General features: G+C 33.5%; 1 protein-coding gene across 1 annotated transcript in view; it reads right to left on the bottom strand.

Moving 5' to 3' along the window:
- The window catches only part of DNAAF5 (dynein axonemal assembly factor 5), a 61166-nt gene that overhangs the window by 31400 nt on the left and 13806 nt on the right, over window positions 1-15960 (bottom strand). The window contains exon 5 of the mRNA XM_074207587.1: window positions 7146-7378. Within this exon, the coding sequence (XP_074063688.1) occupies window positions 7146-7378 (233 nt within the window). The remainder of the gene's footprint in view (window positions 1-7145; window positions 7379-15960) is intronic.

Below are 15960 nucleotides of genomic sequence, written 5' to 3'. Positions count from 1 at the left end.
AGACTATTCTGGGACCTCTTCTCTTCTCTCTCTCTAATCTCCCTTTCCTCATCAGCTCCCAAGAGTTTAATTCATCTCCATCAGATTTCTCTATCTTCCTCTCATCTTTCTTTTTGGTTCCAGTCCAACAATCACCTAGTGGACATTTCAAACTGGACATCCTATAAGCATCTCAAACTCTTCATGTCCAAAACAAAGCTTATTATCTTTTCCTCCGAACCCATTCCTCTTCTGAACTTTCCAAGGACTGTCCAGGGCACCATCACCCTTCTAGTCACACCAAGGTTCACAATTTTGGGGTCATTTCTGATTCTTCACTCTTACTTCACATATTCAATCAGTTGTTAAGTCTTGATGCTTTAGTCTCCAAATAGCTTTCATTTAGTTAAGTTCTTTTTTTCTACTCAAGAGTCATCTTGCTAGTCTAGGCCTTTGTTATATCAAATGGGCCATTTTATTGCAATAAGCTTTAGTTGCTCCCCTTCATTTGAGCCTCTCCTCCCCTCTGGCTCCATCTTACATATAGCAAGATTTTCCTAATAGAATTTAAAGTTCTTCTCAACCTGGCACCTCCCTCCCTTCTTAGATTTTGTACACATGTATTCTATGTGCTCCAAGATCCAGCCACATTGTTACAAATCTGTGACATTCTATCTCCCATTTACATTTTGTTCTCACTTACTAAATTCCTTATTTCCTTTAGGACTCAGCTCCAGGGTTTCCTTCTTGAGGTTCTTCCTGTTCTACTTCTCTGTTAGTACTTCCCCATCTCCAATATTACCTTGCATTTGCTTTATGTGTTTTATATCCCTATTGATGTGTTATGTGCATATTTACATATATACGTGATGCTTCCACTGTTAGAATATAAGTGGCTTAAGGCTACAAACTAGTCTGCTTTTGCTTTATTATCCTTGCCTTCTTGCCCAAACCATCATTTAGTAAACTCTTAATAAATGTACCAGGATAATAATCAAACTCATAGGAGCTGATGAGGTTAGCAAAAGATAGTGTAAGGAGAGAAGAGGGCTTAAGAAAAAAAGAAAACAAAATAAAAAAAGAAAAGGACCTAAGATAAAGCATTACCCATTGTTAGGAGACATGATATGGATGATAAAACAAGAAATATGAGTAGTGATTATATAAATGGGAGTAAAATCAAAAGAGTTTTATGAAAAACCAAAGAGAAAGCAGAGCCAAGAAGGTAGGAGTACAGCTGAGCTCATTTCCACAAAATTTCTCCCAATGCACCAGACTAAATCCTATTGTGAAAGTCCAGAAAAAGGTACAATGAGTCATTTTTACAGACCAGGTAAGCATAGGTCTATGAACACTAAAGATGGAGTTGGACAAGGAGTAAACAGTTGTGGGAAGCATGCCAATACTCAGGGAGAGTCTGTCCAACAAAAAGAGACCCAGACCAGGCCAGATTCACAATGGGGTGCTGCAGGTACCACACAAAAGTTCTGTTGTTCACCAACCAGTTCCCAGTCAAAAATGAAGGGCAGAATGAGGGGACCTACTAGCAAAGAACTGGAAATTGAGGAACTGTCCATGAGTTGGGGAATGATGAACAAGTTGTGCTAAGTGATTGTGAGTGAATACTATTGTGCCATAAGAAATAAGGAATGGGGGCAGCTAGGTGGCACAGTGGATAGAGCACTGGTCCTAGAGTCAGGAGGACCTGAGCTCAAATTCGGCCTCAGATACTTAATAATTGTCTAGCTGTGTGACCTTGGGCAAAGTCACTTAACTCCATTGCCTTATATTTAAAAAAAAAGAGAGAAAGAAATGAGGAATAGGATGCTTTCAGAAAAACCTTGAAAGCCTTACATGAACTGATGTTAAGTGAAGTGAGCAGAACTCAGAGAGTCCTGTATAGTAATAGCAATACTGTTATGATGATCAAATGTGAAAAAAACGTAGCTATTCTGATCTACAGCAGTTCCAAAAGACCTGTGATGAAAAAACTCTTCTGAATACAGACTGAAGGATACTTTTTTCTACTTTATATTTCTTGATTTGTCTTGCTGTTTTGCACTACTTCACATATATAATTGATATTGCTTCTCATTGGATGAAGGGAAAGCAGAAGAGAGACAAAATTTGGAACAAAAATAAAAATGACATTCCTGAATATGGAGTCCATGGGCTGTGTATTGAGAAGGAAGAACATTCTGAAGGGGGCATCAGGGGTATGACTCAAATCCTAGGAGTAGAGCAGCATCTCTTTTCCAAGATCTAGCTCAGCTTGAACAGGGTAGAAATCACAGACCTAAAGTAAGGCTATGATTTTTTTCCTCAACTAACAAATAGAGGTGAAGTGCAGTAGCAATAATATACTATTGCTATTGCTCAGAGTAAACTCCAGGTCAGGAACCTGGAGATCTAAGATTGGGGGGTAACAGACTTTGTTCTGTAGTACTATAGGAGCACGTAATTTTGCAGGTCCCCAGTCTGTCTCTGAGATCCTGGAATAGCACAACAACTCAATAAATACCTCAAAAAAGAAGCAATAGGACCAGCCCAAATATTCCCTCCAGAAGTATGGCAGAGCCAGTTTTAATATCAAGTCTACTCAGGAAGTAGGTTGGAAGAATGAGCAAACAAACAAACAAAAAAAAAAGAATTCTACTATAAAAGCTATTTAAGGAAGCTCAAGAAATAAATCCATAGGAGAATGACTGTAAAACTTATACAAGCAAAGACTCAGGAAAAACACAATCTCAACTAGAATTCTTGGAGGAGATGAGCAAGAGATGAAGAGTTAAAAAGAAGTTTTTATAAATGGAATGAAAGCACTTGAATAACAAAATTGGAAAAGAAGTGAGAACTATGGAAGAAAGAATTGAAAAGAGAATAGTTTGGTACAAACTAGAGGCACAAAACCTTGCACAACCAACAAACTCCCTGAAAATCAAAATAAACCAAATAGAAACCAATGATTCCACGAGACAACAAGAAATATGGAAAACAAAGAAAATATATAACAAATCAAAAATAAATGACCTGAAAAAAGATCAAGAAAAAAATTTTTAATCATTGGACTATATGAACACCAAGACAAAAAAAAAAGTTTGGATGTCATATTTCAAGAAATTTTGAAACTGCCCACATCTCTGAACCAGAAGGCAAAATGGAAGTATAGAATGATGGAGAAGGAGTCTGAGAATTTGGGAAGTCCTGTATGAACTTATGCAATGAAGTGAACACAAGTAGGAGAAAAATGTATATAATGACAACAAAGTAAAAGAAATAAACTTTCAAAGAACTAGGAATTCATAAATGTAATGACAACTAGAAGATTAATGATACGGCTTTTGCAAACTGCTTTCTGATAAATTGTGAAGGACTCAAGACAATTGTTTTGAGAAAATTTATTTTGATTGATCATATGGGGTTAAGTAACTTGTCCAAAGCTAAGCAAGAATTCAGTGTCTGAGACCAAATTTGAACACAGGACCTTCTAACTCCAGGGTCAGTGCTCTATCCACTGTGCCACCTAGCTGCCCCTGACTATATTTTTTAATGGGTTTTGTTATTCTTTTCTTATCCATTAGGGTGTGGTTGAGGTGGGGGGAGGAGTGTTAGGAGCATGAAAAGATCGGTTTTTGTGGAATGAAAAATAAAAATGTCAAGTGAAGTAGAGAGGTCAAATGACTAAATATGGAGATTAAAAGGTAAATGGAAAAAAGTTTCAGTGGCAATATGAACTCAGAAGCCAAATTTTATAAGTATGAGGAGTGAATGAGATTACAAGAAATAAATGTCTCTAGGGATAACAATAAAGTAGTTTGAAAGAAAAGTAAGACTTAGGGAGGGTGATTTTTTTTTTAAGGATTAGAAGACCTGGGGATGTTTAGAGGTAGCAGGAAAAGAACAAATAGATTAGGGAGAGGGTTAATTAATAGAGTTGAAGAAGAAGGCATACTGCCAGAATATGGGATCAAAAGTACATGTTGGTCTTGTTAAGGTAGTCCAATGAATTATAAGAGCCTAAAAAAAAAAAGGAGAGGTGGGGATGATGTCAAGGGATGAGATAAAGAGAAGGGGAGGAGAGGAAGCCCATGACAAATAGCTTCCATTTTCTCAGTAGTCAGAGGAAAGGGTCTGTGTCAAAAAAAGGAAGTGTGAAAGCCTTGAGGAACTCCTTTAAGAGCTTTATTTTCTATTATTTCCCTTCTTGTACTTTTACATGCCAATTAAACTATATTGCTATGTTCTCTAAAGTTGGCATTAACTACTTTCATACCCTTGCAAAAGTCAACAAGGATATGTAGACTGTATTCTATTATTTCTACCTTTCTTAATCCTTTTTCTCCTTCATGGTTTGGCTCAGATTTTATATTCTTTTTTCCAGGTCTCAGCTGAATATATTCCCTCCTTCCTCAAGAATTTTGTCTGGTTCTCTACCTTGACCACATCGTGTCATACTTTATATTATATATGTTCCTATTATTTCCCTTATATACCTAAAATGGATACACAACATAGATATAAAGGGCAACATCATAAATTTAAAGAGCAAAGAGGGGAATTAACTATCAAATCTATGAACAGGGGAAAAGTTCATGACCAAAGGATAGAGAAGATCACAGAAGGTAAAATGGCAATTTTAACTGCATAAAATTAAAGTTTTTTTTAAAATATATGTTGTATCACTTCTAATAGAACATAAGTTTCTTGAGGGGAAGGAATGTTTAATTTTTTTTATCTTTGTATCCTCAGCACTATGCCTACAAATAATAGTTAACCTGATTTCTTGAATTAAGGTCATTAGTCAAAGAATCAAATGATTCTAAATTTATAAATAGTTATTTTAATTATAAATCAATCTAAACATTAATACTATACTTGAGATAGAGGAAGGTTACATGGCAAAATGGATAGAGGTTAGCTTTGAAGTCAAGACAACCTATTTATGAGTCTTACACCTCTGACATATACTAGACACATAAACATGAGCATATCATTTAACATCTCAATGGTCCAGAAAACCCTTTAAAATCATAAGTTACAAGTTGCTGAACTGCATTTAGAGGGAGTTTCTACAGAAGAGAATTTGCTCCATCTATGATATGAAAAGTCTAGACTACCCAAACTCTTACTGCCAAATTAATAAGATTATATTACATTTGAAAATTTTCTCATCAACAAGTTAAAAGGTGAAATTAAGCCCCAAAATGGTACAAAAGTATAATCATTATTGTTACTGAACGCTAAACATGTTGCTTCAGCACACTTAAATTTAGTGATTGTAAAACAAGATATATTTTAAACTATCTGCAATGCTTCCATTAGATAGCATTTAAGATAAAAATATTAAAATACATTTTTAAACTGGACTGTCACATGTTTTCTTAAAAAAATATGAAGATATAATTTATTCAAATAGATCTGTGAGCTTATTAATGTGGTTATTTACTCTTCTTGTACAAACTGCAAGACAAAGTATCATTTTCCATTCTAAGCACTTTTTGTCATATTATTCTGAGATAGTGTCCAAAAGCTTTACCAGACTGTCATAGGGATTCATAAAACAATAAAAGATTAAGAAACCTTATTCTAAGTTATTTAACATTCCATGGTTAATTAGATAGCATTCAGGCTATCAACCATCCCTCACTCTTGCTTCACAACTTCAAACTCTGATACATTTTCTTAATGACACAATTATAGTCTACTTATACCTACCATTAATCTCCTTATCTTGTCATCTACAATTTTGATTTTTTTGGAGATTATGGCATTATATAAATAAAATTCTAATTTGTAATTTATTTTTAATATAATACAGATAAATGGTATTTTTCCTATAGTATTAAGGATAATTTTTCACAAGAATGAGTAAAGAAAAGCATTTAGGAACTCTAGAGTTCTTAGTGGAAGATTTTTAGAAAGACAAAGTAGCTTCATTCCAAATTATTCTGAATCATATAAAAATCTGAAGTCAATTGAAAAATGCTACTTGGAAGATAAGATATTTAGAAATATGCATTCATTGATATGCATTATAAGGGCAGAAAAATCAAATATTTTCATTTTAATCACAATTATCCATTTTATATAGAGATATTGATTAATCACCACTAGATCCTTGAGGATAGGTACTGTTTTTTTGTCTCTTTTTTGTATCCCCAGTATATATAGTACAGTATCTCTCATGTAGTAGGTAATTAATAAATATTTTCTGACTGCCTAAAAGTCAGCATATTATGCGATATCATATATTTGAGATTTCCCCTCCTATAATTGATACATTTGGACTTATTCATTTTCAACTACTGTTGATGCATTTCTTTGTTTTTTTAAAATATCAATGACACAAATTTGTAAGATGGCTTGCGCCAGAGACTTAATGGCTGTGTCTATGAACAAAGTAAAATCAAGTGGATGACATGTGAATGAGCTCTCCATCACTAGTGTTCTAATTAACTAACTGGTTCTTGATGTTCAACTACAAGGTCAGAAATGTCACAAAAAAAAATCACGTTTGTAGGTTATACTACAAACTAAACTACAGTCAATAATTTAAGTTGCGATTTTTATAAGCTTTACTATATGCCAGAAGTCTCAAAACAATTGTAGGCAGGATTCCATTGATACTGGCAGATTTAGGAACACCAACGACTCAATTCAAAATACTAAACTGGAGGATTGAAATATACTGAAATCGATATGCAGTACCCCGTTCTTCAACTGTTATTAAGTCCTTTTCCAAAATGGTTTATCAACAAAGATAATCATTTGATAATCACTTCTATCTCATACACTCACAAAATTATATTCTATTCACCAATGAAATTTAAAAGGACAAGAGAAGGGAGGAAAAATCATAATTATGATATACTTAAATTTACATTTAAAGATTGCAATATACTTTGAGGTTAATATTCACTGTCTTCTTAAATTCTATGTAGAAGAATGATTGGATATAGATTGGTTTTGTCAGATAATTGGTTTGTAATCACCATCAGTAAATGTGTATTAAAAAAAAGAAGAATAATTCCATGCCAAGTGTGTAGGAATTTTTTCATATCAGTGGATAACTGAAATCAAATCTAAATAATAGTATTCTAATAATCAGAGAGTCCAAATTTATTTTTATGCTTAAGGAAAAGCATATGATAAAAAGTTTAACTTACATTGTTAACCACAGATTTTTCATCATCTGAGCAAGCCTGGTAAAGGGTTCTGAGCACTATTTCTAAGTGCTGTGTAATGTGATCTTCTGCATGGAGTAACAAGACAGCCAGAAGCTGAGCTGATTTTACTCTGTTTCCCACAACCCAGTCCGTTATATCATTACAGATGGCTGGGAGAATTTTGGAGAGGTTTCTGAAAACAAGTTCCCGACATCCTAATACTGGGCGAATCACTGGAGGGAAAACAAAACAAAAAAAACATCAATTAAAAATCTCATCCATAAACTAAATTCAGGAAAAACAAATATTATGTAATATTTATAGGCAATTCTTCCTTATTTATCTTCTTCTAACATCTAGCACAATACCTGGCATATAACAAATGCTTACTAAATTTTCGTTGATAGATAATATAGAAACTTGGATAGATGAGCAGGGTAACTAAAAGCCAATAGAGATGATAAAAAGAAGAAAACTTTTAACTTGTGTGCCCTCTTCCCTGAGTTTCCTTATTTATTTTAATATATATTATATAATTAAAAATAGAATTAATTATAATGTTACTATGTCAAAAGGACAAATTTTGCTTCAAGATGAATTGTACAAATTTTCCCAAAGATTTTAAGGAAGGTTTTAAACATATACTAATTAAATTGTACTGAACATACTGGCTTTCTTTTGAGGTTGTTAAAAAACCATTTCCAAAAATGGTAACTAAAATGAAAAAGCTTGAAGATTTAAAGAGCATATTCTCTTAAAAAAATAGTATTTAGTTATGATTTCTCTCATTGACTACTTTTCTCCTCTTAATACTCATCTTTACAGTGAGTTAGGAATTTCTTTGGAAAATTATTTCTTCACATCTTATTTACTGTCTAAATTAATCTGTTACTTTTATTTTAATCTATTTGCCTTAGCCTAACAGGTAAATTCAGACTGTGCTGTGGCTGGTTTGATTTAATAATCTATTTCATCCCTCCTTTATCTGTCCCAAACTATTTGCCTATGTAATTAGATGTCAATGTACACACCATACACATATATCTTAAGTATAGTACTGGTGTTATAAAATCTAAAAATATCTACTCTAGTAAATCATGGTCAATTTTAATTTATGGGAGAAAGTCATTTGGAATTAAGTAACAAGAAATGGTAAAAGACCATCCAAAAACAGAATCTTTCAACTAAGATAAATATGGAGTGGAATCCCATTTGACCAGAGGCATAAATTTAAAAAAAAAAAAAAAGGGGGATTCATTTTAGCCATTCCCTTTCAACGGGTTCCTTCATTTCAGATGTTTGAATTCAGACATTTTTATCCCTCTAGCTACCTACTGTCAAAGATTTTTTCCCCTGTTCTACAATAAACTGCACCTGTATCCTAAGGCAGTGATTGTTGTAGCTCAATGAAAAGTTATTCAATTGTTCTGTTGGCAGCAACAGTCATCAGTCTTCACTTTTCTGGTGACCTGCAATGCTTGTCATAGGTAGATCAAAGCACAAAGTGGTTGTGGTATTGAATTTATTAGTTAAGTAGGAAAAGATAGTGGGTCAAAATCTTTTGGGGCCCATTATATAAAGGAGAGAAGTTGAATTTATTTCAGTTTCAGAGAATCAGGTTTTATTGTTCACATTTAAAATTATGGCAAAAGAACCTTAAGTTTACGATTTCTTATTATTAATGTAACTTAAGAAAAAAGTTGGATGCAATTTGGCAGGAAAGGTAAACAACATCAATCTACCCTCAGGTCTAAAGCAATTATTAACTTCTTAGGACTAGAGTCCAAAACTACCAGGTCAGCTGCTCAGAAAGCTCAACAATCACCTATTAATCTTTCCTTTGAAAACATAATTACAGTACTTTAGCAAGCAAAATGCATGAAAAAAAGACAATTTAAGCAAGCAAAAGTCGGCAAAACTGTACAAAGGGAACAATGGTACTGGTTAAGCTTTTAAGTAATACAACTGACAATTACATTAAAAGATTTATTCAACCTTAAGTAACAAGAGATAAGAGTGATATAAATATTTATAAAGTTAACTCAGTTTATTTTCACTGTAGAACCAAAATAAAATGGCTAACAGTTTAACTTCTAAAAGTGCATGATAAGGAGAAGAAATAAATTGGTGTTACAAATTCAATACTGGACATAAGACACAATGGAGGCCCAAAGTTGAAAAAGGAAATATTCAAAAGGGAATCAAAAGCTAAGAGTCATGGCAAAGTTCACATCTTAACTAACTATAAAGTAAGACCTAATGGGTGGGAGAAGAAAACAATCTTGAAAAGCAACATGGAGAATTACATCATGGGTACATATTACCTCTCATTTCTGAAGATCAATGTTCAAATTTTGGCTCAGGGCAAAGGCAAAATTGATTTTAGTTGTCTATTCCCAGCCCTTGCCTTTTCTCACTACAAAATTTTGTTAAATATAAGAATTGTGCCCTCCAGTGAAATCTTAAAATCAAGACTTCTAATTAATACTTACAACTAAATAGAAACTCATAGGAACTAAACCAAATTCAACATTAATTCATCATTAGAAACTCAAAATTGGGGCAGCAAGGTGGCACAATGGTAAAGAGCTCTGGCCCTGAAGTCAGGAAAACCTGAGTTCAAATCCAGTCTCAGACACTTGACACTTACTAGCTTTGTGACCCTGGGCAAGTCACTTAACCCAGGTTGCCTTGGAAAAAAAGGAAAAGAAAGTCAAAGTCATATTCACTCCTCCATGGGTACCTTTGGGAAAATCACTTCTCGTAGAGATGATAAATGCTTAGAGACATAGTTCACAACTGTAAAATCAGAAATTCAAGAGATTTTCCAAATACTTCTTCCAAAATGTGCTGTATACAAATCCCTATTAAGGTTAAACAAACCAGTATACTGTCTTTAATATATCATTAATACAGTATAACCAAAAAACATCTGACAGCTAGGTGGCACAAGGCATAGAGTGCCAGGCCTGGAATCAGGAGGCCCTAAGTTCAAATCTAGCCTCACTCACTTAACTAGTTGTGTGACCTAAGCAGGTGACTTAACTCTGTTTACCTCATTTCCTCATTCATTAAAATTCCTGGAAAAGGAAATGGCAAACTATTCCAAGTATCTTTGTTAAGAAAAACCTCAAAAGGGATCACAAATAGTTGGATAGGACTGAAATACCTGTTCAACCAGAATAACAAAAACTATCATAAAGTCATTAACTTTTCTATGATATTATATCCAAATGACTATTTACTACCTTATTCCTATGGAATTAATTCCTCTTTCCATCCCACTCTACCCTTCTTCACTCTTAAGACAATGTAAGATAGTACATTCTTCTGCTTTAAAAGACTTCCTTTTATCAAACAGTTTGGTGAAATAATTTTAGTTATTTAATTTTCTTGGCTGATAAAATAATTTTCTTCTTACAGAAAACAAGTATTTTTCAAATAAGTTACAACCTTTAATACAGTTATTCAACCAACCATATTCAGCACCTATTATATACATGACATTATCTAACCTATATTGAAGTATATTAATATAATCTCATCATTTACTGAAGTTTTATAGTGTCATTTTCAAGTAACTTGTTTCTTTCCATCTAATGTTTGTCCTTCATTCTCAAAGAAGACAATGACATCAGGGAGGTGAAGCCACGCATATGAGTTGGATTTGAGTGAGGAGAACTATGCCTCCTCCAGAGCCACCTGGGTCCAGAGGTCAGATATGAATCAGGACAACTGGAGATGGCCCTGGATACAAGGTAACCAGGGTTAAGTGACTTGCCCAAGGTCACAAAGCTAGTGAGTATCAAGTGTTTGAGGTTGGATTCAAACTCCCATTCTCCTGACTCCAAGTCTGGTGCTCTCTCCACTGAGACAACTAGCTGCCCTTCTAGTTACAGTATTAGTTTCATTCTGAGGAATACCAACATTAATTCAATTTAGTAATGTTTAAAGCTGAAAAAGTTTTCTAACTAAAAATGATACACTAATTCTCCATGATTCTTTCACACTTTCTTCCCAGTGGATATACCTATCAGAAAAGTCATTAAAATCACTGCTATTATGAAATCTGAGATAAAGGATCCTGAAACTGATTCTTTTTTTTTAAACATAGCCCAACACTGTTATGATCAGAAGCACTGTCTATTATGAGCAATTAAAAAAACATAGTGTTTCCACATATGAGGTCTTTTCACACTTGCAAAAACTTGTAAGAGGGCAAAAGAGTGAGTAGCTAAAGGAAACGCTTGGAAGATTCCAAAGCAAAGGTTAACACAACAACAGGGAATCAATTAAAAAAGTTGTTAGCAGTAGAGGACAGTCTTTATCACCTCCTTCATTTATGGCTGACTCAGTGGCCCAGATTCAAATGCAGTCAACAGCTTTTGACAATCTACTTACAGCATTCCTTCAATCTGTCTGCAATTTAAGATATATCAATCACATCTTGTGTTCAAACCTTCTTCCTTTCCAAAGCAGGAATTAATACACATTAAAAAAGTAATGGCAGTCTGGATTGTCAAGTCATGGAGTGAAACTACATAAAACCCTATTATAAAGAAATAAATGCCACATATTAAAAGGGGATTCTACTTGTAGCCTAAAGAGAATAAAAGTAACAATCTGATTCTATTCTCTTGCATGAAACAGACCTGGCAGGTCACTCATCATTATGAAGAAGTACTTCCCCTTTCACTCAAGCATTGGAAAGGAAAACAATTTTAACAGAAAAATAATTTCAAAGGACTACGGAACCCACTGTCACCAAGTAATCTTGCTGCTGGAAATTCCTGAAGGTGATTGTCAGATTCATGTCAAGTGTGAACTTGCTCTTTTGCAAGTGTAAGAGAATTGTGGTAAAAAAAAAAACTGTCTTGAAGACCAAAAATGACCTTCTAATCTTTGTGAGGAATCACTGTGGTTTTAATGCTTCATAGACATTACAGAGTACTATAACAAGAAGTTTGCAGTATTTAGGAACTATCTGGAAATAATGTGGTCAACAGATTTGGTTGTCGAGCTTTTCATCTCTTATTTTCTTTAAAAATAACCAAAATGGAGGCAGCTAGGTGGTGCAGTGGATAGAGTACCATCCCTGGAGTCAGGAGGACCTGAGTTCAAATCAGACTTCAGACATTTAATAATTACTTAAGCTGTGTAACCTTGGACAAGTTGCTTAACTCCACTGCCTTGCAAAACAAAACAAAACAAAAAAACCCAAATTACAATTCTAGCAATGTAGAAAGTTCTGATCTGGGCATACCTTCCACACTTTCATTTGAAAGTCTATTAATTATATATGAACACAAAGTTTATTAATAGTGACTTAAATGGGACAGCTAGTTGGCACAGTAGAAAGAGCACTGGCCCTGGAGTCAGGAGAATCTGAGTTCAAATCTGGTCTCAGAAACTTAATAAGGCCATCACATAGTTGTAAAAAATTAGATTTAAAAATGTTGATTTATAGCCAAAGAAATTCTAGGAGAAAATACTGAAAATTTTTAAAAGTTTATATTTTGTGAGAACTGAAGCAAATGTTCCCAAGTACTGAAATCAACTTAAAAAAAACCCCAACATTGTTATGGCCAGAAACAGTAGTAGTGATTTTACTTTTTAATTGTTCATACAAAGAAGGAATGATAAGATTACTAATATACTTGCAAACATTAAAATAGTAATGGCAGTCTGGATTGTCAAGTCATGGAGTGAAACTACAAAAAACGATAAAGAGAAAGGGTGTTGTGTAGAAGAACTAAATTCAACTGAGAGGTCATAGTTGGAAGAAACATTGCTCCAAAAAAATAATCATTCCCAAGGATTACTAACTTTTTCAAATTATAGTTATAAACAGACTTTCTGTTTCCAATAGCCTTTACTCCATACTCTTCCTGAAAGAACTTATATTCCTGTCAGACTCTGAAAAATCATCTAACAGAATTAACATTTTGGTCTATTCTAGACTGGTTTATTTCACTGGAGAAATTTAAATTTATTCTTTTAAAAATAATTAATCTAGGGTGGCTTAGGTGGCGCAGTTGATAGAGCACCAGCCCTGGAGTCAGGAGTAACTGAGTTCAAATCCAGCCTCAGACACTTAATAATTACCTAGCTGTGTGGCCTTGGGCAAGCCACTTAACCCCATTGCCTTGCAAAAAAAAAAATAACCTTAAAAAAAGAAAAATAATAATCTGCATTCCTTTTGACAAAAAGGCATGAAACTCTCCTTACTAAGTATTTAATATATTTCCTTATTTATAAGGTGGTAATCCTGGGGGGCAGCTAAAGTAAAACAGTGGATAGAGTTTGGGGCCCAGAGATGAGTTCAAATTTGGCCTTAGTACTTAGTATGTGACCTTTCAAAGTTATTTAACTGTTTGCCATGGTCTCTCATATGAAAAATAAGCTGGAGAAGGAAAAAACAAACCACTGTCGTATAAAACCTCAAATGAGGTCAAAAAGAGTCAGATATGATTAAAAGGCCTGAACAACAACAAAATCCTCACAGATCACTAGAGGTGGGAGGGACCACTTCAAATTCAGTACAACTCAACTGATGATAAGCAGTCACTTTCCAACTGTTTATAAGTAACAACTTAGCATCTCACAAAACTCTTATTCCCAAAAGGCCCTTACTTCTTTAAACTTAGAAATGAAAAACAAAATAAAATTACCCAGATTACTTCACGTGTTATTTCTATTTCCTCCAAGCCTGAGGAGACCTTGAGCAAACCTCCAACCATCACCACTTTTGAATCCCACAACTCAGTATCTCAGATGAAGTTCTGCGGCAAAGTTTTGAACTACTGAAATCCATTGTATGTGAAATGATTCATGATAGATATTTAGACACTGTATGGCAGTCTTCAGTATAATCTATGCTACAAATCACTGATCACAATCCAAAACATCTCAATTTTTATAGATTTGATTTATCACAATTCCCATATTTATTTGTGGCATGTAGGCATATTTGGGCCAGTTATCTGCATACAGGGACTACCTAGAATAGTGCTTTTCACAAAGAAGTCACTCAAATATTTGTAAATTAGGTAAGTAGGCAATCAAAAGTATGGAGATAATGAAACTATAGGACTAAGAATCCAAAGAAAGGTGTTACAGAAACAATACATTCTGAAAAGAATTAAGACAAATCTGATCCATTTATAAAGTTTAAAGTCATCTAACAATATTCAAAACCAAGTTGCATGTCTATCACACTACTTACAACCAAATGGCTCCTATATCAGTGCCAACAAGTACAAATGTGTGGGGGAAAAAGATTACTAGGGTTTGAAGGGGGAAAAAATCCTCAGAAGTCCCTTTACAGGAAAAAAGGAAATTAAAAATAAATTTTTTACATTTTTGTTAAGAATTTTGATTTTTTTTTGAAGGGAAGAATTCCTTTGCATATCTTTTTGTAAATCAGTATAAAAAATTACTGATTCTAATTTCTTCAACCTTTTATGTCTCTTCTTCTATCAAAGTCCCACTCCTCAATATCTTGCTGTAATGTATTAGTGCCCTGGAGGTTAAAAAAAGATCATGCCATAGGATCTCAAGCTATAGCAGAGGCTGATTGCTCACTGCAATGGTAGAAGGAGTATCCACATGGATGAAATCACTGTTCCTTGAAATATTAAATTTATGATTCTGATTCATGCCTTCTAAAACATGCAGAATTATTTTAGATGTACTACTCTTTATCATAATATTAGCAGGCTGAGCTATATGAAGAAGCTCAAAAAGAAAAAACATTATTTGATATAATTTTTCTGGTAAGGAGAAATAACCTAGTTTGACAGTAAATCTATTATCAAACATTGTACAAAAGACAATTTTCTTTAATGTAATTCAGTTTAGCAGTACTATCCATGAGGGTAAAGATTTGATCTTCAAGACCATTTTAATATCAGAGATTCAAAAAGTACTATTTTAAATTATTAAATTGTAAATCTCCCTCACATTCCCTATATACTTGTTTGATTCAGGATGCAGCATTACCTATTCTTTTGTCTTTGTCTATTCATATGATTTATTATTTTATTTTAAAAATATATTTGATTACAATGAAAAAAAATCAATAAAATATTTTCATAATTTATTAACAAACCAAAAAAACTTCAGAAGAGAAATAAAGAAGTAATGAAATTTAGCATCTAACCAGAGATGCAAAAATATCATGAAATATAAGATTGTCACCTGACAAAAATTAAGGGGAATCTTCATATAGTTAACTACTATAAACAATTCCCTAATCATCTAATTCAGGAAAAAACATAGAAGATGCAAAGGAAGGAAATCCCAAGACATCTGAAATAAAGAAGCATCTGTGATTCTAATATCCAAAGCATATTACATGAACCAGAACTGCCATGTCTAAAACTAATGAAGATAGATTAAGAGACAATATTTTAGAACTTCTTGAGGACAAAGAAATCATTTTTCTCCTTAATTCCAAATTGCCTCTTTTCCAAATGGCATGAAAATCTACTTGGCTGATAAGGAACATAACTCTGTAATTTTTATTTGACAAAATCAAGAATAATTTTTTTAAGACACTGATACATAATATTGACTTCCAAATTAAATTCAGACTGTGATAAAATTCTATTCATTGAAGGGTTTTCCTTAAATCTCAGAATTCCTTTTCTAAAAAAATAATGATTTGCTATACTGGTAGCTCATATTTGGACAAGGAGGTGGAGAAGTAGATAGAATGATGGGCCTAAAATAAGGAAAACTTGAGGCCAAATCTAGCCTCATACATTTCCTAGCTGTGTTCTGTTTGTCTCAGTTTCCTCATATGTAAGATATG

Source organism: Macrotis lagotis, chromosome X (genome assembly GCF_037893015.1).
Source record: "Macrotis lagotis isolate mMagLag1 chromosome X, bilby.v1.9.chrom.fasta, whole genome shotgun sequence".
NCBI classification, from domain to species: Eukaryota; Metazoa; Chordata; class Mammalia; order Peramelemorphia; family Peramelidae; genus Macrotis; species Macrotis lagotis.
Note: the sequence above shows the minus strand (reverse complement) of the source record. Positions and strands in the feature narration are given on the sequence as shown.